The 25,715-nt window shown below is 42.3% G+C and overlaps 1 protein-coding gene across 1 annotated transcript in view; it reads right to left on the bottom strand.

Moving 5' to 3' along the window:
- The window catches only part of LOC311061588 (atrial natriuretic peptide receptor 1-like), a gene marked incomplete at its 5' end in the record, with an annotated part of 45,417 nt that extends 25,179 nt beyond the window's left edge, over nucleotides 1–20,238 (bottom strand). Inside the window, 7 exons of the mRNA XM_084080274.1 lie at nucleotides 1,354–1,507; nucleotides 4,376–4,489; nucleotides 7,133–7,314; nucleotides 11,382–11,630; nucleotides 13,161–13,359; nucleotides 14,647–14,931; nucleotides 20,230–20,238. Of these exons, the coding sequence (XP_083936400.1) occupies nucleotides 1,354–1,507; nucleotides 4,376–4,489; nucleotides 7,133–7,314; nucleotides 11,382–11,630; nucleotides 13,161–13,359; nucleotides 14,647–14,931; nucleotides 20,230–20,238 (1,192 nt within the window). The remainder of the gene's footprint in view (nucleotides 1–1,353; nucleotides 1,508–4,375; nucleotides 4,490–7,132; nucleotides 7,315–11,381; nucleotides 11,631–13,160; nucleotides 13,360–14,646; nucleotides 14,932–20,229) is intronic.
- Nucleotides 20,239–25,715: the final 5,477 nt, after the last annotated feature.

Genomic DNA, 25,715 nt, shown 5'->3' with positions numbered 1-25,715 from the left:
ACTTTACTTGAGTAAACATTTGGGTACTTTTTCCACCACAGAAAATAATAATGTAAAATATAAACCCATGAGAACAAATGACCAAGAATAATGTGTGTGTGTGTGTGTGTGTGTGTGTGTGTGTGTGTGTGTGTGTGTGTGTGTGTGTGTGTGTGTGTGTGTGTGTGTGTGTGTGTGTGTGTGTGTGTGTGTGTGTGTGTGTGTGTGTGTGTGAACCAGATGGAGGATTGTCTCTCAGATGATTCTAATGATGGAAACAAAACCACTGAAACCTGGTTCACACACACACACACACACACACACACACACACACACACACACACACACACACACACACACACACACACACACACACACACACACACACACACACACACACACACACACACACACACACACACACAAAGGGGGGCCCAAACAGGAAGTGATGTGAAACACAGGGGAAGGAAAAGAATGGGAATATTTTCTATCCTACCAGGACCTCTAAGGAGAGGATCATTAGTGGTGGACAGTAACTAATACTTAAGTACATTTTTGTGCACTTCATTTGAGTATTACTTTTGGATACTTATGACTTTCACTCCATATTTCAAAGAAAACTATTTTTGACTCCACTAACATTTCTAGGAAGGGAAAACAGTACATTCTGAATGAACCACGTATGCCCTATTACCGATATAGTGAAAATAGCAGATCTACACGCTTTCCAGAACCGCTACTATTATAGTATCAACTAGAAATAGAACCATAATAGTTGAACCACCTGAAGTGGGAGATACATCAGCAATAGAAGTTTGTGACGCGGCGGAAGTATAAAAAAGGTCTTAAGTGGTTCATTTACTATATTTTATATTAATAGTGCGAATCTGCAAAGTAACTTTACTAAAGATGTAATAATAATTGTAGTGGAGTAAAAATTACAATATCTGCCTCTGAGAAGTAGTGGAGTAGAATAAAATGGAACATTCTCTAGTAAAGTAAAAGAACCTCAAAGCTATACTCAAGTATGGTACTTGAGTAAACACCACTTGAGGAGAGCAAACTGATTATGAAAGACAGGCACCAACCTGTATGTGACGATGAGGATTAACAAGCGCTAGAGGTGTTTCAAAGCTCAGAGAATCAATCAATGAATGTCAGAGCCATGAACAAGGGAGTCCTCAATGTACTTGAGTAGTGACACAAATCATTTTTTCTCTTGACCCTACTCTACCACCATACCACGACATCTAGTACAGCTGGTTCTATCTCCTACCAGGACCTCTAGTACAGCTGGTTTTATCTCCTACCAGGACCTCTAGTACTGCTGGTTTTATCTCCTACCAGGACCTCTAGTACTGCTGGTTTTCTCACCATGAAACGATCGGTTCCACATCCTCCTTGTCACCAGATCTCCTCTGGGCCTCCTCATGGCTCCTCCCTTCTCTCTCTCCTCAGCCAGAGTCTCGTTGAGGGCCTGAGAGTACAGCAGCACACTGTCATGGAACCCACCTGCTATCAGGTTGTACTGGGGGGGGGAGGAGGAGAGAGAGAGAGAGAGAGAGAGAGAGAGAGAGAGAGAGAGAGAGAGAGAGAGAGAGAGACAGAGAGAGAGAGAGAGAGAGAGAGAGAGAGAGAGAGAGAGAGAGAGAGAGAGGCATGTCATTAAATTATAATAAATCAATGTCTATTTTATAGCGAGTTGATCTTATAGGCTCTATGCACAGCAGCCATATTGGACAGAAATTGGGCCCCTTCCTTGCTTCCTTCACAGGTGTTACCAATGACACTAATGAAGGCTCTGTTCCATTTAGTGTAGCACAGTGGTTCTCAAACCTTTTAATTTCAAGGACCCCCATAACTCTCAGAGTTACACCCTCTCAAGGAACCATGAGGGTCCCTAGGCCACACTTTGAGACCCACTAGTGTTTCTAGTGAGCCAACATGCACACTATCAGCACCCTGACTCTGTTTGACCAGAATGGAACAGAGCCTTCATTAGTATCATTGGTAACACCTGTGAAGGAAGTAAGAAGAGGCCCAATTTTTCTCCAAAATGGCTGCTGTGCATAGAGTCTATTGTCCACAGAGAGTGCCTTTTGAGCTGGCAGCACCAGTCTGACATACATGTATGGTAAAGACGCGCTGGTACTCTCCTCTTCAAAACACAGAACAATAAACAATGCGTGCACTATTGGTCTCGCGAGCCAGACTGTTGCCTCCCACATTTTTCAAACGCTTCCGTCATACAGTCTGGAGCAACAGGAGCTGTGAAAACGCTACGAGGATAAAGTGGATGTGAAGCCTCCTCCCCACTTCCGTTTTGTCTTTACAGTCGCGTAAATGTATCCTAATATAAACCAAATTCATCGAAGCATGTAGCTTGCTGACAACCAGGAATAGTTTGGTGACCACCGGAGAGACTGGTGACAGCCAGAATGTAGACGGCATACCGGGAGCAGTATGGGTTAGCGCCCCCAGGCTGTGTTTTCCGTGAGGAAGAAGCCCAACAAACCCGCGGTGAGGCCTTTAGGAGGGCCATTCCAGCAAACAGCAAGTGGAGCTAATACCATTAGACGGCCCAATCTAGTGGTATCGACCCAAGGAACCATCACGCCAGAAGGAAATGTTTGGATCGGGGCGGTGCACCGGATCTGGCGCAGCGCTCAGGTCCTGGACCTGGTGAGACGAAGGAGGAGCCCGGCCAGGAGACAACCCACAGAGCCTAGTCCCTCCACGTGCCAGAGCCTCCCCGTGTTCAGGCAGAGTACTTCCGGAGAAGCGTACTGAGTGGCCCTGTCTTTCCCTATAGGACTGACCGTGGGTAGCTACCTGGGATGTAAATTGGGGCTTGATCAACCCCGGCTGGGTCACCTGGGCAAGGGTGTACAGTATGTTGTATGTTGCGAGACCCGAAACACCCTATGACCCCAGGCTACAACACTGATGATACATCCCAGGTGCATCCATGTGATGTTTTTCTTTATAGCTGCTTAGCAGAAATTGACATTTAAAAATAAAATGTGAAGATATTTTAAAATATATTTTCGTGAACGGAAATGACGAACAGATAACAGCCTCCTGTCTCGGATTTCGGGAGGTGTAGTTCCAGACTCTATATACTGTAGCATTTGGGAGGTATAGTTCCAGACATTACATTCAGGATGTGTAGTTCCAGACTCTATATAACATTCAGGAGGTGTAGTTCCAGACATTACATTCAGGATGTGTAGTTCCAGACTCTATATAACATTCAGGATGTGTAGTTCCAGACTCTATATAACATTCAGGAGGTGTAGTTCCAGACTTTATATAACATTCAGGAGCTGTAGTTCCAGACATTACATTCAGGATGTGTAGTTCCAGACTCTATATAACATTCAGGAGGTGTAGTTCCAGACTCTATATAACATTCAGGATGTGTAGTTCCAGACTTTATATAACATTCAGGAGGTGTAGTTCCAGACTCTATATAACATTCAGGAGCTGTAGTTCCAGACATAACATTCAGGATGTGTAGTTCCAGACTCTATATAACATTCAGAAGGTGTAGTTCCAGACTCTATATAACATTCAGGAGCTGTAGTTCCAGACATAACATTCAGGAGGTGTAGTTCCAGACTCTATATAACATTCAGGAGGTGTAGTTCCAGACTCTATATAACATTCAGGAGGTGTAGTTCCAGACTCTATATAACATTCAGGAGCTGTAGTTCCAGACATAACATTCAGGAGGTGTAGTTCCAGACTCTATATAACATTCAGGAGTTGTAGTTCCAGACTCTATATAACATTCAGGAGGTGTAGTTCCAGACTCTATATAACATTCAGGAGGTGTAGTTCCAGACTCTATATAACATTCAGGAGGTGTAGTTCCAGACTCTATATAGCAGTTGGGAATTGTAGTTCCAGACTCTATATAACATTCGGAGATTGTGGAATAGTTGTCTGGCTACGCAAGACTAGTGCACTATGGATCACAACTGTTATAAATATCATGGTAGTAGAATGGTTTTCAAGATCCATTTAACTAGTTCATACATTTGTATAGATAACCACTTAACTAATGTATAAATGCAGGCTTCATGTGTAGTGTATGTTTACCAATGAGCCTTGTAAGTAAAGTTAAACATGTTCTGAGCATCGTGTAGTGTTGTGTATGTCTATTCATCATAGTGTCTGTTACAGTGAAGTTAAACATGTTCTTGGCCTTGTGTAGTGTTGTGTAGTGTTGTGTATATTTACCATAGTGTCTGTTACAGTGAATACAGTGAACATATCCTTGGCATTGCGTAGTTTTGTGTAGTGTTGTGTATATTTATCATAGTGTCTGTTAGAGTGAAGTTAAACGTGTTCTTGGCATTATGTAGTGTTGTGTAGTGTTGTGTATATTTACCATAGTGTCTGTTACAGTGAAGTTAAACATGTTCTTGGCATCAGTCTTCAGGTTTTGGACAAACTGCAGATATTCTGGAACATCAGGCTCATGGTAGGTTAAGATCTTCACACTCTGAAACAAATTATTATCATTATCATTATTATTATTATTATTATTATTATTATTATTATTATTAGTAGTAGTAGTAGTAGTAGTAGTATTAGTAGTAGTAGTAGTATTAGTATTATGATCATCATCGTCATAGTGGTGGTGCAAGAACAATGGCTTCATTTATAGCTTTCCAGGAAAAGAGAGAGGTAGTTTGTATTAACTGTCCACTGCCCACCAATGAGACAAGTAGACAGTATTTTTTGAGAGTTTTATTCTCACCCCTGACTACCCCATATATTACAATAAAAAACCCAAACTAAAACAAGCTCTAATGGAAACTGAACTGAAAATAAAACTTAAAAACATAACTAAACTAGCAAACCTGCAATAAAACAATTTACAGTAAGTGAAGTCAAAACAAACAAATACAAAACGAATGGAAAATGTATACAGAGGCTAACCTTGCTACACAAATCATTCACAAACATGTTATTAGTGTTCTGTCAGTCTCATATGGAGTCTGCTCTTTTTTCATGGTTCAAAGTACAAGTGTCAACTATAAGCAGAACCAACCTAAATCACCCTGTGTGTGTGTGTGTGTGTGTGTGTGTGTGTGTGTGTGTGTGTGTGTGTGTGTGTGTGTGTGTGTGTGTGTGTGTGTGTGTGTGTGTGTGTGTGTGTGTGTGTGCGCGTGCGTGCGTGCGTGCGTGCGCGAGAGAGAGAGAGAGAGAGAGAGAGAGAGGAAGGTACAGAAACAGACAGACAGACAGACAGACAGACAGACAGACAGACAGACAGATAGGCTTTTTTGGTTACTTTATTTCGGTTTTAGGGTTAGGGTTAGGGTTGGGAACAGGCTGACATGCCACACAAACAATGATGCCGTTCCCACCGGAGAAAATCTCACACACACACACACACACACACACACACACACACACACACACACACACACACACACACAAGCACGCGTGCGAGCACTGTGCCTGTCCTGTCAACTGCGGTCCTAGCGCCCTTCGCATACAGCACACAAACACGCAGACACACTGCAGTGTGCGCAAACAGAAATATATTTTTTTATTTTTCCCTTTACACCGGAGTCCGGGACAAACAAAGTCCCGTACGGGACACGCCCCTTTTGGGTCAAATACGGGGCGTCCCGGCCAATACGGGACTGTTGGCAACCCTCACGCACGCACGCACGCACGCACGCACGAACGCACACACACAGACACGCGCACAAGCGCGCACACACACACACACACACACACACACACACACACACACACACACACACACACACACACACACACACACACACACACACACACACACAGACAGTGTGTCTGCACAGTCTCCAGTGCACGGGGACAACAACAGCAGTAAAAACACAACAGCACTATAATAATAAGAGCATGAATCACTGCAGTGTGTTGTAATGTGCTCTGGAATGCCAGTCCATCATTCCAACATGTTTTCTTAAGTTGTTAAATCATCTGAGCAAAGCACACTGAAATCACACAGACTAAAAATAAACTCAAACACAACTCAAACGTGACTGTACACAGCCTCATTCATACAGTACTTCACACGCCCAGAATAGCCGCTGCGTTGTGAGCTTGTAGGTCTGCTGTTCTCTAGCTCAGCGATTTACAATCTGCGGAACGGGGGGTGTGAGGATACAAGTGCCCTGTGGTACATTTGGTAATTTGTTCAAGTACTGTAGGCTACTTCAGTACAATTTGAGGTATTTTTACTTTTCTGGAGTATTTCAAATTGTCAGTACTTTTACTTCTACTCCAGGCACATATTATACTTTTACTCCACTAGAATTATTTGAAAACTTTACTTTGTAGATTTTGATTATTATTACAAAACAATACATTGACCACTTCAGCCCTATATACATTTCTGCCAAATGAGACAAATGAGCCAATTAATTGCCATGGCAACCCCAGCCTAAGCTTGATTTGGCAAATTCCCCCACACCTGTCGAATTCCCCATACCTGTTTGATTACTTAGTCTACTTTCCAGTCAGTGCAAACAGACTGAAAGGATTTTCCAGAACCACCAATTCCCCCGGTGTGCCCATATACTGATAACTTCAGGGATATCCATATATGGGCAGTTGGGCACAAAAGGGACAGACAGACAGACAGACAGACAGTTACAACTGGTACTCTGACAACGGGTACAATAGGTATTACATAAAAGGGTGGGGAATGCATTTCCATTTGCGTTCCCAACTTGCATCGTTCCCTAGTAGGCCGGTGCCCAACGGGCACTAGTCTAGTTCTTTAAAAGCTTGAAAAATTAGTTTTCATTGTGATGAAATTATATTTAATTTTGTTTAAGTTACAGCCCTGTTGAGATTACACTCTCACAAGTGCTTCAAACATTACACAATACTTGACAGTGGAGCTTATAGATACTCTCACGCTTAGGATTTTTCTTTAACAATATTATGAACATCTTAGTATTTTGTCAAAAATTGGGGCTTGGGGAGTATGGGGCTTCAGAATGATGGGTGCGAGTGGGTGTGTGTGTGTGTGTGTGTGTGTGTGTGTGTGTGTGTGTGTGTGTGTGTGTGTGTGTGTGTGTGTGTGTGTGTGTGTGTGTGTGCGTGTGTGCGTGTGTGTGTGTGTGCGTGTGTGTGTGCTCACTCTGAAGGCGTGTCTCGCTGCGTTGTTGTGCTGGTCGTCAAGGTACCAGGGTCTGCCGTCTGACAGCGCCTCCCCAAACAGATCCACGAAGAAGAACGCGTAGTCCTCCAGCGCCAGCCCCGCCCACACGAACTGCAACATCAGCCTCCGCAGGATGTCCCGCCCACAACACAGGTACACCACTACACACACACAAGCACGCACGCACGCACGCACACACGCACACACGCACACACACACACACGCATACACACAAGGTTATAATGCATATTATGCAAAATGGCAAAGGCAACTATCTGAGGATTCCATTCAGTTAATACAAACTTTATTGTCACATCGGAAGTTTACAGATGTAAACGGATGGCAGACTTACTACAAGGGGGTCTCCAAATCTTTGTGTGATTGGAACTTTTTTTTGTTGCATTAACCACCCCTTGCATCCCTATTCTAAAGGGGAACCGAAAATAGCAGATATACACACTTGGCTTGTAGATCTGCTATTTTTGGCAAAGAGGTTCGGTGTAGAGCAGGGGTCTTCAACGTTTTCAGGCCAAGGACCCCCTAGCTGAGAGAGAGATGAAGCAGGGACCCCCATATTGTATAACATTGTGTTTCAGATTCAACTTTTTTTGTTTACTTGGTCTGCTCTTTTTTCTCTCTACACCTATACCTCTTTGCCAAACATAGCCGATCTACAAGCACACAACGCCTCGCAGCGCGAGGCGTTGTGAGCTTGTAGATCTGCTATTTTTGGCTAAAGTTCTACTCAGAAAAGGGATGCTAGGGTTCAAGTGGTTTATGTAAAAAAGAAAATCATATCACGCAAAGATTTGGCGGACCCCCTGTAGCAACTCTGAGGACCCCCTAGGGGTCCCGGACCCCCTGTTGAAGACCCCTGGTGTAGAGGGGAAAAGAGCAGACCAAGTACAGAGTGAAAAGTAGAGTTCAAGTACTGAGGGCTGAAGTGGTTAAATGTCTGAAAATACATATGAACGTGAATACAACATACTGTACACTGATGATAGTGCTGGTTAACAAGTGGGGCGGGGGGGGGGGGGGGGGTACCCTGCTTCATCTCTCTCTCAGCTAAGGGGTCCTTGGCCTGAAAACCGTTGAAGACCCCTGCTCTATAGTACAAGATGCTATAGGCCGAATCATCACGACCACAAATGTATCTCAGGGTGTAACGATGGCAGCGTGTCATTTTGGAGCAGTATTATTCATGATCCTTATTTCTGACAATTATAAATGTATGATTTTGTTATAATATCCACAGGTTGACAAACTAGACACAGCTAATGTTCTGGACACTATTGTGAAAACGTCCATAGATATACTGTATGTACCCGGAAATACCCATTTGTTTACAAACATTCAAGCATTCTGATCTGGTCTACAACGTTTGATAAAGATCCTATAATATTTAATGAAGAGTCTACAATGTTTGATAAAGGTCCTATGTTTGATAAAGGCCCTATAATGTTTGCAGCATGAAGAAACTAAGGCAAAGAAGAAAGAAACAGACAAGTCAGACATACTTTACATCGTTGCTGCCGGCAGAAACCTCCATATTTTAACTCGTTTTTTTTGCCAGTGTCACCCAAAAGTAGCAAAGATTGCCATTCTACAAGCTCACAACGCAAGCTTTACATTTTTTTAAGTGAAATTGGTTATGGAGGGTTTTATTAATATTGAACCAATGAAAAGTATTAATTAATAAGAGCTTGTGACTCAATAACAACTCCATTTCCATTTCCTGACAAACAACGCTTTTGGACGTTATGAGATTTTGGCCCGACAGCGATAATATATATTCATTATTGTTATTTTCTTTCCCCTGAACAACCGCACACACAGTCAGATGTAATAGATGTAATTAGTCGCAGGCCTGTCTCAACCAGCGTCACAACACCACAACACATGGTCATAATTTGCACACATGACAAGGACAAGAACGTGTGTGTGTGTGTGTGTGTGTGTGTGTGTGTGTGTGTGTGTGTGTGTGTGTGTGTGTGTGTGTGTGTGTGTGTGTGTGTGTGTGTGTGTGTGTGTGTGGGTGGGTGGGTGGGTGGGTGGGTGTGTGTGTGTCCGCAGCTATATAATCTTATAAACCACCAGGCCAGTGAGTGTCATATTTCTTGTGCACGCTGCCAGCAGCCATTTTTCCCATCAGTCATTTTGGTGAATTAATAATCACACAGCACTCAACCCTCCAGGCTATGGCTAAACGTCCACGAGAGAGAGAGAGAGAGAGAGAGAGAGAGAGAGAGAGAGAGAGAGAGAGAGAGAGAGAGAGAGAGAGGGGGGGGGTTTCAACTGGAACATTGTTGGGTAAAAAATTCACTAACCTCTGCCATGTAACCAGGGTTAAAGGGATATGTCACTTAATTTTTTTAAAGATATTTGATATTCATTTTATCAGACACACCCCCTTGCTATAGAAACCCATTGTAACTTCAAACTCCATTTTAACCATGTAGATTCATCAAGAACACCCGTCCTTGGTTCTGGTGACTCATACTGCCCTCCTAATACGTGAGGGCCCTCATTTTTTTTATTGTATTAATTTATTTATTTTTAATGAAAAAAGTAATCGAAAAAACACGGTCTCCTCACGTATTAGAAGGACAATATCAGTCACCATGACCAAGGATGGGTGTTTCTGAATCTAACATGGTTAAAATGGAGTTTGAAGTTACAATGGGTTTGTATAGGAAGTGGGCGTGTCTGATAAAATGAATATAAATATCTAAACACTGGATCAAGCAACTTAAAAACTGTCAGGGGTGCTCACAAAAGGCTGAGTAGACGATAAAATGACCAATTCGTTTTTTTTAAGTGAAATATAAGTTAGGAAAAGACGCCTGATACCCTGAGTTTATGTAGCTATTTACAGGGAAGGAAATAGTGCAATGGCAATCCCAATTCTAAAATGTGTGACAACTAAAAATAAAAGGAGACGTATCCTTTGTTTGGGTAAAATCACTAACCTCTCCCATGTCTACCAGCTTCTGGGTTAAGGTTATGGTTAAGGTTCAAGGACTAACTTAGCAGCAAGCAACTTAGATGCTAAGGTGCAGCAATCTCCTATTGAAAGCCCTTCATTAAACATCTGATTTTATCGAATGACGATAAACCAATATTTCACCTGTACGGACCGCTTGGGTTATCGTCTTTGTTAAAGAATTCACAAAAATCCACGTTATGAGCAACTTATAAATAAACTCTGTGCAGCCAGGGTTTTTCTGTGTTGAAGTTGGTAAGCGCTTGTTGTAAATTGCTCAACGTCCTGTGTACCACCTGTTTAAAAATTGCACACATATGCAGGACGTTGAGTGATTGAAAACGAGGGCTTCCAAACTCAAACACTTAGAACAATGACAGAAAGTTGCTCATAACATAACACAACGGTGGATTTTGTATGAAACAAAGTCTTGACAGAGACAAAGAGGATAACCCAAGCTGTCCGTAGAGGTGTAATATTGGTGAGTTTATCGTCGTTAATACAATCAGACAGGACTTTTCTGTTTCATGAACAGGCTGTCAATTAGGGTTGCCACTTACCTTCAAATAAGGGACACCTGGCCGGGTGTCCGTTATTTCCAAGAAAAATAAGAAACAGCCAGAAAAAGATAAAGCCTCACTGTATATTTTCGGCATATTATATTAACAACCTGTTTTATAGTATATGTATTTGAGCTCGTAACATGAGCGTCATTGATTCCCCAAAATAGGGAGACAAATGTGTCCCTTATCAGTTCAATATGGGACACGTCTTTTAGTTTCTAAATAAGGGATGATTCTGTATTTCAACGGACGGTTGGCAACCCCACTGCCAATGGAGGGTGTTGCAACTTAGATACATTACATTTACATTACATTACAGTCATTTAGCAGACGCTTTTATCCAAAGCGACTTACAATAAGTGCGATCAACAAAGGTAGGGAACGAAAGCTACTAATCACCAGCGGTTATAAGTGCATTTTCTGCAATAACAAGCAACCAAGAGCATACCTAGCGCTAAGGTAAAAGTGCAATATATCAGCTACCTATTTCCTTAAACAGATGAGACAAAATAGCTAAGTCAAATGAGCAAGAGCTAAAAACAAATAATTGTATTGACTAAACAAGATCCAATAAACAATTCAACAATAAAACAAGCATTTGTACAACTAGTTAACAACAAGTAGGCCAGGCAAATACAGATACAGCTAGCATCTCAGTTGCTTGCGGACAGCGTTGACTAACCTCTCCCATGTGCGCTGACATACTCTACCAGCTCCTGGTAATCGATATTGTCCTTCTGGATGACCCTCTCGGTGAGGGTGACGTTTATGCTGTCGAGCAGAGTGTAGACGCCCTCCACAGCGAAGAAACACTCCCTGTCATCGTTGGCGTCCTTACTGTCATCGGTGAACACCAGAAACGCGTGGCGACGCCACCCAAAGTACTGGTGGATGGACACGCCCAGCTCACCCAGCTTCTTATGAGTGGGACCTGTCAGATGAAGCATGTGGGACAATTGTATAAAATTGCGCAGTGCATAGCAGTGGCGGCCATTTTCTGGTTCCACTAAAAAAATGTTCATGCATTTTTCCCATAGAGATTTCCAAAAATAGTTATATAAATTATTTTAAGGCGAAAGTTTTGATATTTAATTATATGATATACTATATTTAATAAATACCCTTTGTTTTGCGGATTTCTTTTTTTTTCTTCACAGAATCAAATGTTTTATGGTCATGATTCACCAGGACCCTGGATGGCTTGATTCTAGGCTTAAAATAATTGATATAAATATTTTTGGAAATCTCTATGGGAAAAATGAATTAGCTTTTTTTTTTAGTGGTACCAGAAAATGTCCGCCACTGCTATGCCCTATTGCAGAGTAAATGTTTGCATAGATTTCATAGATAGCTTCATAGAGTTCTTTGACAACACTATCGTCAGTGTTGTTATGTATGTGCACAGTACTTGTATACTATACTTGGCGTTTGGTACTTGGTCTGCTCTTTTTTCCCTCTACACCAAACCTCTTTGCCTCAGAATAGGGATGCTGGGGTAAATGCAAAAATAAATAAAGAAAAAAAGTTCCTATGACACAAAGATTTGGTGGCCCCGCTAACACCCATGTTGAAGACCCATGGCCATGCGGTTGTGGCGGTCATAGCGACATGTCACGCACCTGTGAAAATGGGTAAAGTGTTCCTTCAAGCAATGGACCCCAGACCTTTTAGCTCGAGACCGAGGGAAAATTTGCCCTCAATGCCCTCACTACCCTTATATTGACTAAATGCCTAAAAGTTAACGACACCCACAGCCACAATACTAGAGGGAGCGTAAACAACGATCTGGTACCACCCACCCATAAAACAAACAATGGTAAATTCTCCTTCTAAAGCACTGCCACCTGCCAGTTAGCTGGGTTCCTTTAAAACAGACCTGAAAATGCACCTTTCAGGAGGCCAAAAGGAAGGTATTACCATTTCTCCCTTAGACAGACGCCCCCCCCCCCCCCTTCTTTTGACCCCCCCCCCCCCTTCTGTTTTATTGTGATGATATTGAACTGTTTGGTGCTACTATATGTTTATGAATTGAATACCAAGGACCTCAATGGAAACAAGACCACAAGGACTTTTTTTGGACAGCCGTTTTAGACAAAGTGTTTTAACTGGACTTTTTTGGCTGTTTTACGTTTCTGCCTAATGAAATATTCAGTCAATCAATCAAAAAACCCAAAAAGTCAATTTGATGTCTCCCCAGGACCGAAACTAGTGAAGATAGCAGAGCTTGCAGATCTGCTATTTTCACTAATTTGTCTTCCTAATTTACGGATTTTCTTTTATTTATATAACAGATACTGTTCATTTGTAATTCATAATATTTTGAAATAATAATGATTAAAAACAAAAGTTATAGCAATACATACTCGCGACCCATAGAAATGGGTCCGTGACCCAAGAATGGACCCTGACTGTTTTGGAAACACTGCCTTTGAGCATTTGAAGGTTGCATTCGTTCACTCACCTGTGTTGGTCACTGAAGCGTGACGGTCAAAGCCAATTGCCCGTGCGCCCGCCGTTACCATGGGAACGTCCCAGTGGGTGGTGAAGCGAGCGACCGGCGATGAGGAGTAGTCACACCCCGGTCCCACGAACACCCAGGGGTCATGTGACAGCTTGAGATCCACCGCCGCTAGGGGCGCCGCCGAGTCCGAACAGAAGCCCTAGGAAAGTCATTTACATAATGAGAGAATGAGAATGAGAAATACTTTATTAATCCCCAAAGGGAAATTAGTTCATAGCTTCGGTATTTGTAATGCTTCCCCCCATCCAGTTATTACACTGGCCTGCAGGCGCAGTCTGAAGAAAGAGAAACAAAAGAGAAAAGGAGAAAGACATAGGACAAAACAAAGAAGGCAATAGGCCACGTTTACACGGCAACGATCAGAAAGCGACAAAGTGCCGTTGCGTTGTCACTTCTTATTATGCATTTAACCGAAGACGCTCCAGCGATTTAAAACGCTGTAGTGTGCATGCCAGGTAGGTGGCTAGGTGGCGGTGACATGTCTCCTTCCTATCACAATCATATTTATTTCCTCAAGATTATTTTTTCTTCTTTCTTTTTTGAAAATAGCAGATCTACAAGCTCACAACGCGTCGCATCGCGACACGTTTTGAGCTTGTAGATCGGCTATTTTCAAATAGCCGTAGCCTAGTCGCTTCTTTTGAGTTTTCATAGACTTGGTTGCTAATTTCTCTCGCAGAATCTGGCAACACTGGTTAACACCATTTTGCCCGTTTACATGGAGACGTTTTCAAAGAATTCCGCTCTGGAAGGAGGTTTCACTTTATTGCGTTTTCAACCCCTAATAACACTGTTGCCGTCTAAACGGACGGCGCATCTGATACTTTATCTTGCCGTTTTCTGTAGCCTGTAGCCTTCTGTAGACCGTTGTCGTGTAAACAGGGCCTATAGGACAACAAGAACTCAGTCACACTGTCAGCCAGTCACAACAGGAGGGAGTAGAAACTAAACACACACACACACAACCCACAAAAACACAAAACAGCAAGTGAGCCTAGGAGTCCTCTGCAGTGAAAAGGTGGGTCTTAAGCATGTCCTTAGGGGCAGCTTTGACCCTCAAAGGGAGTTTGTTCCACAACTTTGCTGCCAACACAGCAAAGGCACGGTCGCCCGTCCTTACTGTGCTAGGCCGTGGAGTCTTCATATACAACTGACTATCAGTGACCTGGAGTTAGGAGAGTGGTCTAAAAGTTCCACAATACAGGCAGGTGCAAGACAGCTTTGAACACAAAAAAAATAATCTTAAATGTCACTCTACACTTCACTGGGAGCCAGTGGCGAGAGACAAGGACCGGTGAGATGTGCTCTCTTAGCATGGTGCCTGTTACAAGCCAGTATACCTGCTGCAGTATAGACTCTATATAAATAACCAGTAAACTACGTGCTGGTTTTAGAACAATAGAACAATAGAACCAGTGTACTGTACCTGGTCGTTTTCAGAGTTTCCCACCTCCAGAACCAATCGGATCCCAGGCAGCATGGCGGGGTCCGAGTTCACACGCTCTACAGCGCGGTAGAGGGCGGGGCCAACGCGAGGCCACGCCCACGCATAGTCCGTGTTGGTGACAGGCAGAATGGCCGCCATGGTGACGTTGTAGAGATCACGACCTTCCTGGTGGGGGGAGGATGAGGAGGCGAGGAGGAAGAGGAGGAGGATGAAGAACAGATGTGGCAACATCTGGAACTGGACTGGACCAGGCTCAGTGTGAGTCTGTCAAGAAAAACAAAATGCTGGTTCATTACAATACAACTATAGAGCGCCGAAGTCTGACATCACTGCCACTAGAGGCCGCTATCCCTCTGGGTCACGGAGTAATCTATTCCATTGGTTCTCAAAGTGGGGTCCGGGGACCCCCAGGGGTCCTTGAGAGAGTTCCAGGGGGTCCCCAACTAAATGATGGATAGTTAGGAACCAAATGGACCCTTATGGCTCTGTAACTCTGAGAGTGTACAAATGGAACCAAATGGACCCGTTAGGGTCCATTTGGTTAAATTTGACATAGATTTTACGATATAAATTGCGGTCCAAGTGATAGAAATGCCATTAAATGGGGGTCTGTAGCCCTAATGCATGTCAAACTGGGGGTCCTTGAAATTAAATGGTTGAGAATCACTGCTAGAGCCGTAAAAAATCTTCTCTTATGGGGGTCCCTGGCATATCTTTTGGAATGGGGGTCCGCGAGCTAATAAGTGTGAATTTGGGGGTCCTTGACATGAAAACGTTTTCCACCCGACACCGACAATATTGGGATACCAGCGGTGGTGGAAAAAGTACTATTTTTTTTTACTTAAGTAAAAGTATCAATACTGCAATGTAGAAATACTCTCTTACAAGTAAAAGTCCGGAATTCAAAATTTACTCCAGTAAAAGTACAAAAGTTGTACATTGTGAGCTTGTAGATCGCCTATTGTGGTTAATGCATGTTTTGTAATAATAATAAAAATCTACAAAGGAACAAGTAACTAAAGTTTTCAAATAATTGTAGCGGAGTAAAAAGTATAATATTTGCCTCTGAGATGTAATGGAGTAGAAGTACGTAAAAGTAGTGAAAATTAAAAATAATCCAGTAAAGTAAAGATTGCTCAACTTTGTACTTAAGTACAGTACTTGAGTACATGTACTTAGTTATTTCCACCACTTACCAGTGACAGTATTATGGTCTTGTGTTTCAGCTGTAGCCTACTAGGCTCTATTCACAGTAGCCATATTACGAAGACATTCACAGGTGTTACCAATGATACTAATGAAGGCTCTGTTAAATTTAGTGTAGCACAGTGGTTTCAACGACCCCCATAACTCTGAGAGTGTACAAATGGAACCAAACGGGTCCATTTGGTTCCATTTGTACACTCTCAGAGTTACACACCCGTAAAGGGCCATTTGGGAGTGTTTCCAGTTAGGCAACATGCACAATATCAGCACCCTGACTCCGTCTGACCAGAATGGAACAGCCTTCATTAGTATCATTGTTAACACCTGTGAATGTCTTCATAATATGGCTGCTGTGAATAGAGCCTCTTATCGCCCCTCTGACTTTACATGGGGTAGAATCCAGTGATAAGCTCCACTTTCAAGTATGCATTTTAAATAGTTTTCACCGTCAGCCTTTATCCCTTTTCCTGAGGAATCCTCTATTAAAATATTCAACGTTATATAAGATTTGTGTTGTTAAAATGTTTAAAAAATATTCAAAATTTTCGAACATATTTTTCAAGATTCTTTGAAAATAGCAGATCTGCAAGCTTCACGACTCGTCACATCTCGGTCGTGAAGCTTGTAGATTCAAATAGTTGATATAGGGTTAAAGTGGTTAAACTGATTTTGCTGGTCTGATACTGTTGTACTGGGAGCTGACCAGTACAACCACAGTCTGATACTGTTGTACTGGGAGCTGACCAGTACAACCACAGTCTGATACTGTTGTACTAGGAGAATAATGTCTTAACTTTTAGAAAAATATATTTTTTATGTTGAAATTTAGAACATTTTTTAAAGCTATGTTTATAGTTATAGTGCTAGGTGTGAACCTTAAAACAAAGTGTTTATTAGCTCTGGTCCATAGCGTTCTGAGTGATTGTTTGAGGAAAGTCCTTCAGCGACATTTGAAACATGCTCTATTAGTGTTAATGAACATGTGATCCATTTAACAGTGTTAAATGTGCAGCTTAATTCATATCATAAATAATCATAACATAGTTTAAACCAAAGCAGTCAAACTAAACTAAGTTTAATCTAATTCACTGAATTGATTTAATAATGTAATGAAATGAAATGAAAGGTAATCTTACATGTAGCTGTTGGTCCGTTGCTGCTTGTGTGTTAAATGGTTGTAATGCAGCCGTTCTGCTCCCTGTCCCCACACACACACACACACGCACGCACGCACGCACGCACGCACACACACACACACACACACACACACACACACACACACACACACACACACACACACACACACACACACACACACACACTTTCCCTTGTGCCATCTGGGTTTGTCCACCAGATTGACGACCCTACGTGGGAGGTGTGTGTGTGTGTGTGTGTGTGTGTGTGTGTGTGTGTGTGTGTGTGTGTGTGTGTGTGTGTGTGTGTGTGTGTGTGTGTGTGTGTGTGTCTGGCGCGTCTGAGGGAATATTACATTACCATTATGAGAACAGTCATGAGAAGAGGAGATATATATGCCCCCTAGAGCACTGTGTGTGTGTGTGTGTGTGTGTGTGTGTGTGTGTGTGTGTGTGTGTGTGTGTGCGCGTGCGCGTGCGCGTGCGCGTGTGTGTGTGTGTGTGTGTTACTGGTTCCAGAGAGAATATTGCCAGTGTCCTCATCTGGAGAGAGAGAGAGAGAGAGAGAGAGAGAGAGAGAGAGAGAGAGAGAGAGAGAGAGAGAGAGAGAGAGAGAGAGAGAGACTGGGGGTGAACTGTTTGTTAGTCAGAACCAACAGCAAAACACTATCATGTTGTTCACTAAACTATGTTCAAAACATAATGTGATTTAATGACAAGGTCAGCAGACCACTATGCTTGGCTGAATCTCTGGACTTCTCCTTGTTTGGACTTTGTGATTAGGAAAAGAAAACCCTGCAGTGGTCATTTGTTACTGTTAATGGACACAAAGACATACCACAGACAGACAGACAGACAGACAGACAGACAGACAGACAGACAGACAGCCATACAGACAGACAGACAGACAGACAGACAGACAGACAGACAGACAGACAGACAGACAGACAGACAGACATTTTAAAATCCAATTATAGGGGAATATATTTTATCCAGCAACAGAGACCAGTGCGTTGGTCTCCACTTCCCCCTGCTGGTCACATAGGGAATGACATTTAAAAAAAAGGAAAGACTAAGGGTATTTATGTATTCATTGACTCCCCGCTTATAACCATTATTCATAGTATTTTCACTACGGTAAAACATTATGAATCTCTTTGAATTCACGTGACGTACCGGTTGTCAGCTGGTGAACTGTGTAAACACCATAATAACATCAGTGACGGATCAAAGAACAGCGTGTCCACATACTGTAGGTGAACTACAGTAGGTAGCACTTTGCAAGGCCGGACGAATGTGAGGGGCCAACCAGGGGCCAAAGAGAACAAGACGTCACAACCATCCTTCAGGGTGGTCATTTGGGGTCTCAGGGGATAGTAATTGCCACCCCCTAATGTTCCCATGTACCTCAACTTCAGTTCTTTTATCCATATTTTACCCACACCAACTCAATTTACAATTTAGGCATTTAGAAGTACTTCATAACAGCAACTCCAGTACTTTAACTCAAGTACACATCAACCTTCACTTACAGTGAAGTAGTGTAGTTGTAGTGTAGTGTAGGCCTAGTTGAGTAATATTTGACCAGGACCATCTATGCTTTGACTCAAGTACTGATGTTTTTTAGCGGCGCTAGCCGCTCTATACCTAAAGGTATAGAGCGGATCCTGCTCTATACCTGGCTTTTGCGTCAACGTTCTGATTGGTCAGACACGGCAACAAAGTGATTGGTCAAGCTTCACGTGACACGTGGCTATAAACACATTTAAACACTTATTGATGACAAAATGTATCAAAGGCGCCGCTACCTTCACACAGGTGTGATTTTTTTTATACACAGAGGGCTCATTTGCCGCCTTTGAGGATCTCTGTGTTAAGTTTAATCAACCCCCCTCTTTACCTATAAAGATTTCTCAGTTTACCTCTAATCCCATTATAAAATCCACACTTAACATCATTACAAACTCGTATCTCCTTCCCCTCTCGGTCCTCTCAGTAAAAAACACTTATTTTCACCTTCCTCTCTGTATTTAACTTTTACTCATGGAGCAGAAAAGGACTGTCTTGTTTTAAAGATCTTTACAACAATGGGGTATTTGATAGTTTCAATAATCTGTATGAGAGTTATGCTCTTTCCCGCAATAATATGTTTAGATATTTTCAAGTACGCCACTGTATTAGTAATTATATTTCCTGTCTTTCCTACTTTACCTAATGAGACGATATGGGACGTACTCTTTGTTTTGATATCATCTGTATACTCACAGTTGTTGTCACTGGAATCAAAACCTCTCTAAGATTAAGACCAAATGGGAGGGCGAGTTGATGATGGAGTTGACAGACTACCATTGGAATGGGGCTTTAGACAGAATTAACACATCATCATCATGTGCTCGTCTGGGGCTCATTCAATTCAAGGTGGTACATAGAACTCATTTTAGCGAAACTAGATCGGCAGAAATGTACCCGGGGGAGGATGGGAGTTGTGAGAGATGCTCCTTTTCACCAGCAAACATTACACATACATTTTGGTCTTGCCCTCAACTGAATCTATCTAATCAAGATACTCTTGGAGGTTCTTGGGATTGATATACAATTGAAAATTTGAGGGTACTGCCTGATGGGTGAGGTTTGAATTTTGCTTTTGCCATTTAATTTGTCTGATTTTGTTTTATGTGGACCTGACTGTTTGGACAGTTGTTTAACCATGGCGAGAGCTGATAAATAACATGATGTCTGTGTGTTGGAATATGTGTACTAATGTGTAAATCCTATTGCTTGGAGAAGTTAAAGGTAGGATAAGTGATTTTCTTTTGTTAGACTAAGTGTTAAATAGCTTTATATTCTGATAGTAGTCATTGTTATGGAGTGTTTGTTCAGTAACAGGAGTCTCCATGTCTCTCCAGCTCTTTATTAAACAGAAATGACATTTTCAGGTCAGGATACCAATTTTATCGAATCAGGACATAAAAGTCTGTCAGGATACAGATTAAACAAGTGAAATTGGAAGTGATGACACAAAGAAATGAGCATGCAAAATTAGAACTGGCCGGAACACTATAAAAGTTAAGCTAAAACAAATCTGCAGGTAATGGGGATAATTGGACTGCACCACAGTGTCCCTGCACCATGGGGAGGGGCAGGGGTTATTTGAGTGTGTTGCAGTCTCTGTCTTTACCCCCCTTGTTGTTCACAGTGGTCTGACCGGTCCCTATATGTTCACCTCATGCATCATTCTAGTTGGTTCAGTTGTGTTGATCAGTTCAGTTTCCGTTTAGTTATTTAAGTTGACTTCATTCGTTTTTGGGCCCACAGTTTTGTTATTCCTTAAATCATTTATTTGAAACAAAGAAAAAGAAAGAAAAAACAATATTTTAAATCAACACAAAGTCTCCTTCCACACATTCCACAGATATGTCTCCATTAGTGGCATTCTTGTTGCCAGGCAGCATCTCGTTCCTCACTGCAGCATGTAGGACGGCCAGCCAGCGCTGCTTGAGCTCTAGGGAATGGCAGCAGAACTCGTGGCTGCTCCTGGACTTGTGGAGGCGGAAACAGGCTTGTCCATGGAGCTCTGGAGACGCCCGGGGAGAATCCTGCAAGCCTGGTTGTTGGGGAGAGTGGGGATAAGTGAATCATGGAAGTTGAGGTAGCATACTGTAAATAAGATGTACAGTGAATTGATATGGATGGAATAGGAGTTGTTGTCATGAGCCAGGCGAGTGTGGGTGTTGGGTAACTGGAAAAAACTGCATTATTCATCATGTTGTGTACTCTCCTCACCCCAAGTTCATGTGCAAATTGTATATGAATAAAAAGGTACAATAGTGGAAGATTATTTCAGTATCTTGCATTTTAGGTTGCTTTAAATGTTAAATGCTTTAAATGTTTTTTTTTTTTTTAACATTGGATGACATAGTGCATGGCACTTTTGAAATGGCGTTTACATTGGAGAACATACTGTACATTTCTACATTCTCATTTTGCCGAATCATCATAATAGTTTCTATGTTGAAAAAAGTTTTCAACACATTTATCGCAAATATTTGTATGACAATTAATCGTCAAGTAAAATGTCATGATCGTGACAGCTCTATGTGGCCCTCATTTATCAAAGTGGTGTAGACCAAATAATGGCTGTATGCCGAGATCACCGCAATTGTCGGGATTTATCAATCTCATGAATAGCCCAAAGTGTAAAATAATAAATCAGTGCTATTGAACACCTTCGCCTGAAAAAAACGTTGAAGATCCCTGAACTAGAGCATCATTTGGGGTGTCTATCGGGCCCCTCATACACAAATCTAAATAAGATAGGCTACTGTATATACTTGTGGGTCCTCGTCATAAAGAGGTCTGAGAACCACTGGTGTAAATAAAGTGTGTGTCCACAGGAACGTGTGTCTGTCAGTTAGCTCACCTCCAGTGAGCTCCTCGTCTTGCCTTCCCCACTCTCTGGTCTGTCCCGGCCAATCAGGACGGAGTAGCAGTCTTTACACACTCTGTTCAGCTTGTTGCCGTCTCTACTCTGAACACCACCAACACACCGCCTAGGAGAGCAGAGGAAACACACACACACACACACACACACACACACACACACACACACACACACACACACACACACACACACACACACACACACACACACACACACACACACACACACACACACACACACACACACACTTAGTTAGACCAGTGGTTCTCAAAGTGGGGTCCACAGACCATCTGGGTTCTTTGCAGGGGCGGACTGGCCATTTGGCATACCGCCCGGTGGGGCGCTGGGCCAGTGGGCCACTTTTTTTTCAGGCAAGAAGGTAGACTGGTGGTTCTAGGATCAACGGGAAGAATAACTGAAGGAAAAATAAAATATCTGAGATTAAAAAAAACTGAGGAGTGGAGGTAAATCTAACAGAACTTAAATGTAACAAGAGAAGTTAAAAAGAAACATGTTGGGCTTTTCTTGTAAAGTTCTTTTAGATTTACGTCCACTATTTCGTTCAGAAATAGTGTTTGTTCATGAGCTGGTACATCCGGCTCCATTCACTGCGATGTATTTCATCGAACTTCCGGTGCGAGGTTTGCCACCTATGAGCGTCATGGCGCTAGCCTGGCATTGGCCAGACTGATAACGTGGATTCACTCTCACGTTCCTCCCCGGTATCAGTCTGGACTTCGGCCCATAGGGAGCGAGTTTGAGAAATCATGTACAGACAGCAGTTGAAACACATCACCGATCATTTTCTGATTTCTCATACTCGCTCCCTATGGGCCGAAGTCCAGACTGATACCGGGGAGGAACATGAGAGTGAATCCACGTTATCAGTCCGGCCAATGCCAGGCTATTATGGCGCATCCTCAGCGTCCAACATTCAGCAAAAACAGCACATCGTGACATGTCCAGTAGTCAGTAGTGACGTGTGACGTGTCCAGTAGTGACACGTCGTGTTCTGTGAAGATGTTTGGTGTAAGTGGTAAAGAATAAAGCCTGCGAGTCACTCACACAGCCACAGACTCGACAGTGGTGCCTCCTCCGGGTGACAGCGTTGAAAGCCTCCTGACATTTCATACATTCTTCACTTTCATTGTCCCTGATCCAGCGAGGGGCGCGCCAACCCAGCTCCTCTGTCTGTCAAACACACATCAACATGTCTGCTTTGATTAACCATTACAATTTATATGAAAAAAACAACATATAAAAAAAAGCCTGTAGTTTTGGGATAAAAGGGTCTTATTGCCTTCTAAAATATCCATATGTAACAGATAAAAGGAAATTAAATGCATGTTTTGAGAGTACATGCATCGCCTTATATCAGAAACATCATGTTTCCCCAAATTGTCCCAAATGTTATGTTGGGTCCATGTTCTATGGCTTGCAGACAATGAAACCTGTATGCCAAGTTTCAGGCAAATGGGAATAAAATGCATGATAAATTAAATGCAGTGTTAGCATTGCAAGTAACTTTACAGTGCTTACTAGGAAATATACCAGCTTCAACAGATGAGCATAGTTCAGCTGCTTGTATTGTTGGAAAGAACAGCAATTAGGAAGTAAAAACAACAACTGAACTGTTGATGTGCTGACATCATTATAATGAAACACTCAATGAAGAGAGCTTCATGAGAAAGGAAAGAAAGAACGAAAGAAAGAAAGAAACAACTCACAGTAAGTTCTGCATCCATTTCTTTGGAAGCCAACATAAAGGTTCCATTTTCCAGATTCTTCTGATAGTCATCAATGGCTTCCTGAATCACCTGGAAAAACACTTTAGCTTTAGCTATCATTGACAATCATCTTTTTTCTACCTCCTTTATTTCTGAAGACATGATAATCTGAAGTACCTTTATCCAGTCGTCTCTCTCTTGTTCAGATCTGAAAACGGAAAGACTAATTACTTGTATTACATTCACACTTTTGGCTTATGGAAATAGTTTTAACTATAACTAGTTGGCACCTTGCATATTCACTATAACTAGTTGGCACCTTGCAGATTCACTGTAACTAGTTGGTACCTTGCAGATTCACTATAACTAGTTGGCACCTTGCAGATTCACTATAACTAGTTAGTACCTTGCAGATTCACTATAGTTGGCACCTTGCAGATTCACTATAACTAGTTGGCACCTTGCAGATTCACTATAACTAGTTGGTACCTTGCAGATTCACTACAGTTGGCACCTTGCAGATTCACTATAACTAGTTGGCACCTTGCAGATTCACTATAACTAGTTGGCACCTTATAGATGCACTATAACTAGTTGGCACCTTATAGATGCACTATAACTAGTTGGCACCTTATAGATGCACTATAACTAGTTGGCACCTTGCAGATTCACTATAACTAGTTGGCACCTTGCAGATTCACTATAACTAGATGGCACCTTATAGATGCACTATAACTAGTTGGCACCTTGCAGATTCACTATAACTAGTTGGCACCTTATAGATGCACTATAACTAGTTGGCACCTTGCAGATTCACTATAACTAGATGGCACCTTATAGATGCACTATTACTAGTTGGCACCTTGCAGATTCACTATAACTAGATGGCACCTTGCAGATTGACAGGTCATTGAAGGACAAACCCACCTGGCCTTCAGCTCGAGTGTCCTCTCCTTGCCAGAGACCTGGAAGGTGTGTGGATAGTTGTCGTTGGTGGTCTGCTGCACCTTCATGCCCTCCACTCTGATCTGATTGAGTACAGCGAAACGCTTTCCCACCCGGCTGTACCTCGGAATGCAGCACAACAGGAAGTTGTTGAACTGAGAGGAAAAGATAACGACGAAGAGTTATATGCCAAATCTTTACTTTTTGCATCTTTTTAATGTGCAATACTTATCAGTCAATATTCAGATGTGTGGTCCCAGGGGGTGGCAATTGCCATCCCTCTAAATGTGACAACGTGTTTTCTTGTCTGCAACCATACATTTAATAGGGACTTTCAAACTGGGGTCCCTATTTTGGGGCCCCTGATTTAGAAAAAGGTTGGGAACCACTGCAGTAGCAGGCAAAGAGTACAGTTTAAAGTTGCACACGAATGCTGAGGAGTTTGAATCTCAATTTAAAATCAATACATAGGCTAGATAAGAACTTATCAGTAGTGTGGGTTTTAAATATTAATAGATTTTTACAGACTGTGTAGGCTAAGAAAACTAATTCTACTTTACAGAATGTGGCAGAAGCCACAAACTTTCGGCTTTTACAGACAAACATATTCTCCCCACCCCCTGGCTTGCTACATTTGGAAAGCCCTGCATCATGTTGAAGACATAAAGCCAAACGAAGAACAGAGGAGGTCATGCACAATCCATACCATTTAAAGGCAGGTCCTGAACTCTTACTCTTTTCTGCCTCGTACTGAGGCTAGCCTTTGTTATGTGTCTCATAACACAGGCTATCCTCAGTACGAGGCAAAAAAAGAGTTAGAAGTTAGAACACTGTAGCTCCCTTCTAGTACTTTGTTGTGAGTACTTTATTGTGGCATCCACCAACACGTAACATTTCAAGCAGCAATGCTCTTCTTCAGACTAAAGAAACGACAACCACAAAAAAGTAATAGAAGGGAGCTAAAGTGTGCAAACTCTTTTCAGCCTCACACCGAGGCTAGGCTTTGTTAAAGACATGCAGTGACCACGCAGTGATTTCAGTGTATCTCTGCTGTCGGGCAGAAACCAGCTAACTCCAAAATGTTCATTTTTCAGCAAATGAAAAAACAAAAGGAGGTTTTGTTCATCATTGATAAGAACAGCTGAATGGACCTCCAAGCTCACAATGAGGTTGGAGGTCAAAAGGGGGTGGAGCCTGGAGTTAGCAAAACCAGCAAACTCCACTCCCTTTGGTGGAGTTAGCTAGTTTAGCAGAAGCACTTTTTAATACTTTTCATTGGTTTAATATTTTTTAAGGGTGTTCAATAGCACTGATTTATGAAAAAAATTAAAAAGCTCAAAAATTTCTGCCCTGACAATTGCTAAAATATTGAATTAAGTTATATAAAAAGTCAATAAAGCACAGTGAAATGGAAGGCTTTGGACAAACCAGGAAGAGAATGCGCGGAATGGCGTTCCTGGTGCCCAGTATGAAAAGGTGTCCCTCCTTGAGGAACTCGTTGGATGGGGTCACTACGTTCTCCTTTCCGGTCATCTCATAGATCTCCAACAGTCTCTTCAGTCTCTCCTACATAGACAGCAGTAAACATTATAATGC

This window comes from Gymnoscopelus microlampas (assembly GCF_963454915.1).
Source record: "Gymnoscopelus microlampas genome assembly, chromosome: 15".
Taxonomy (NCBI): Eukaryota; Metazoa; Chordata; class Actinopteri; order Myctophiformes; family Myctophidae; genus Gymnoscopelus; species Gymnoscopelus microlampas.
The sequence above is the reverse complement of the archived record's forward strand: the minus strand, read 5'-3'. Positions and strand labels throughout refer to the sequence as shown.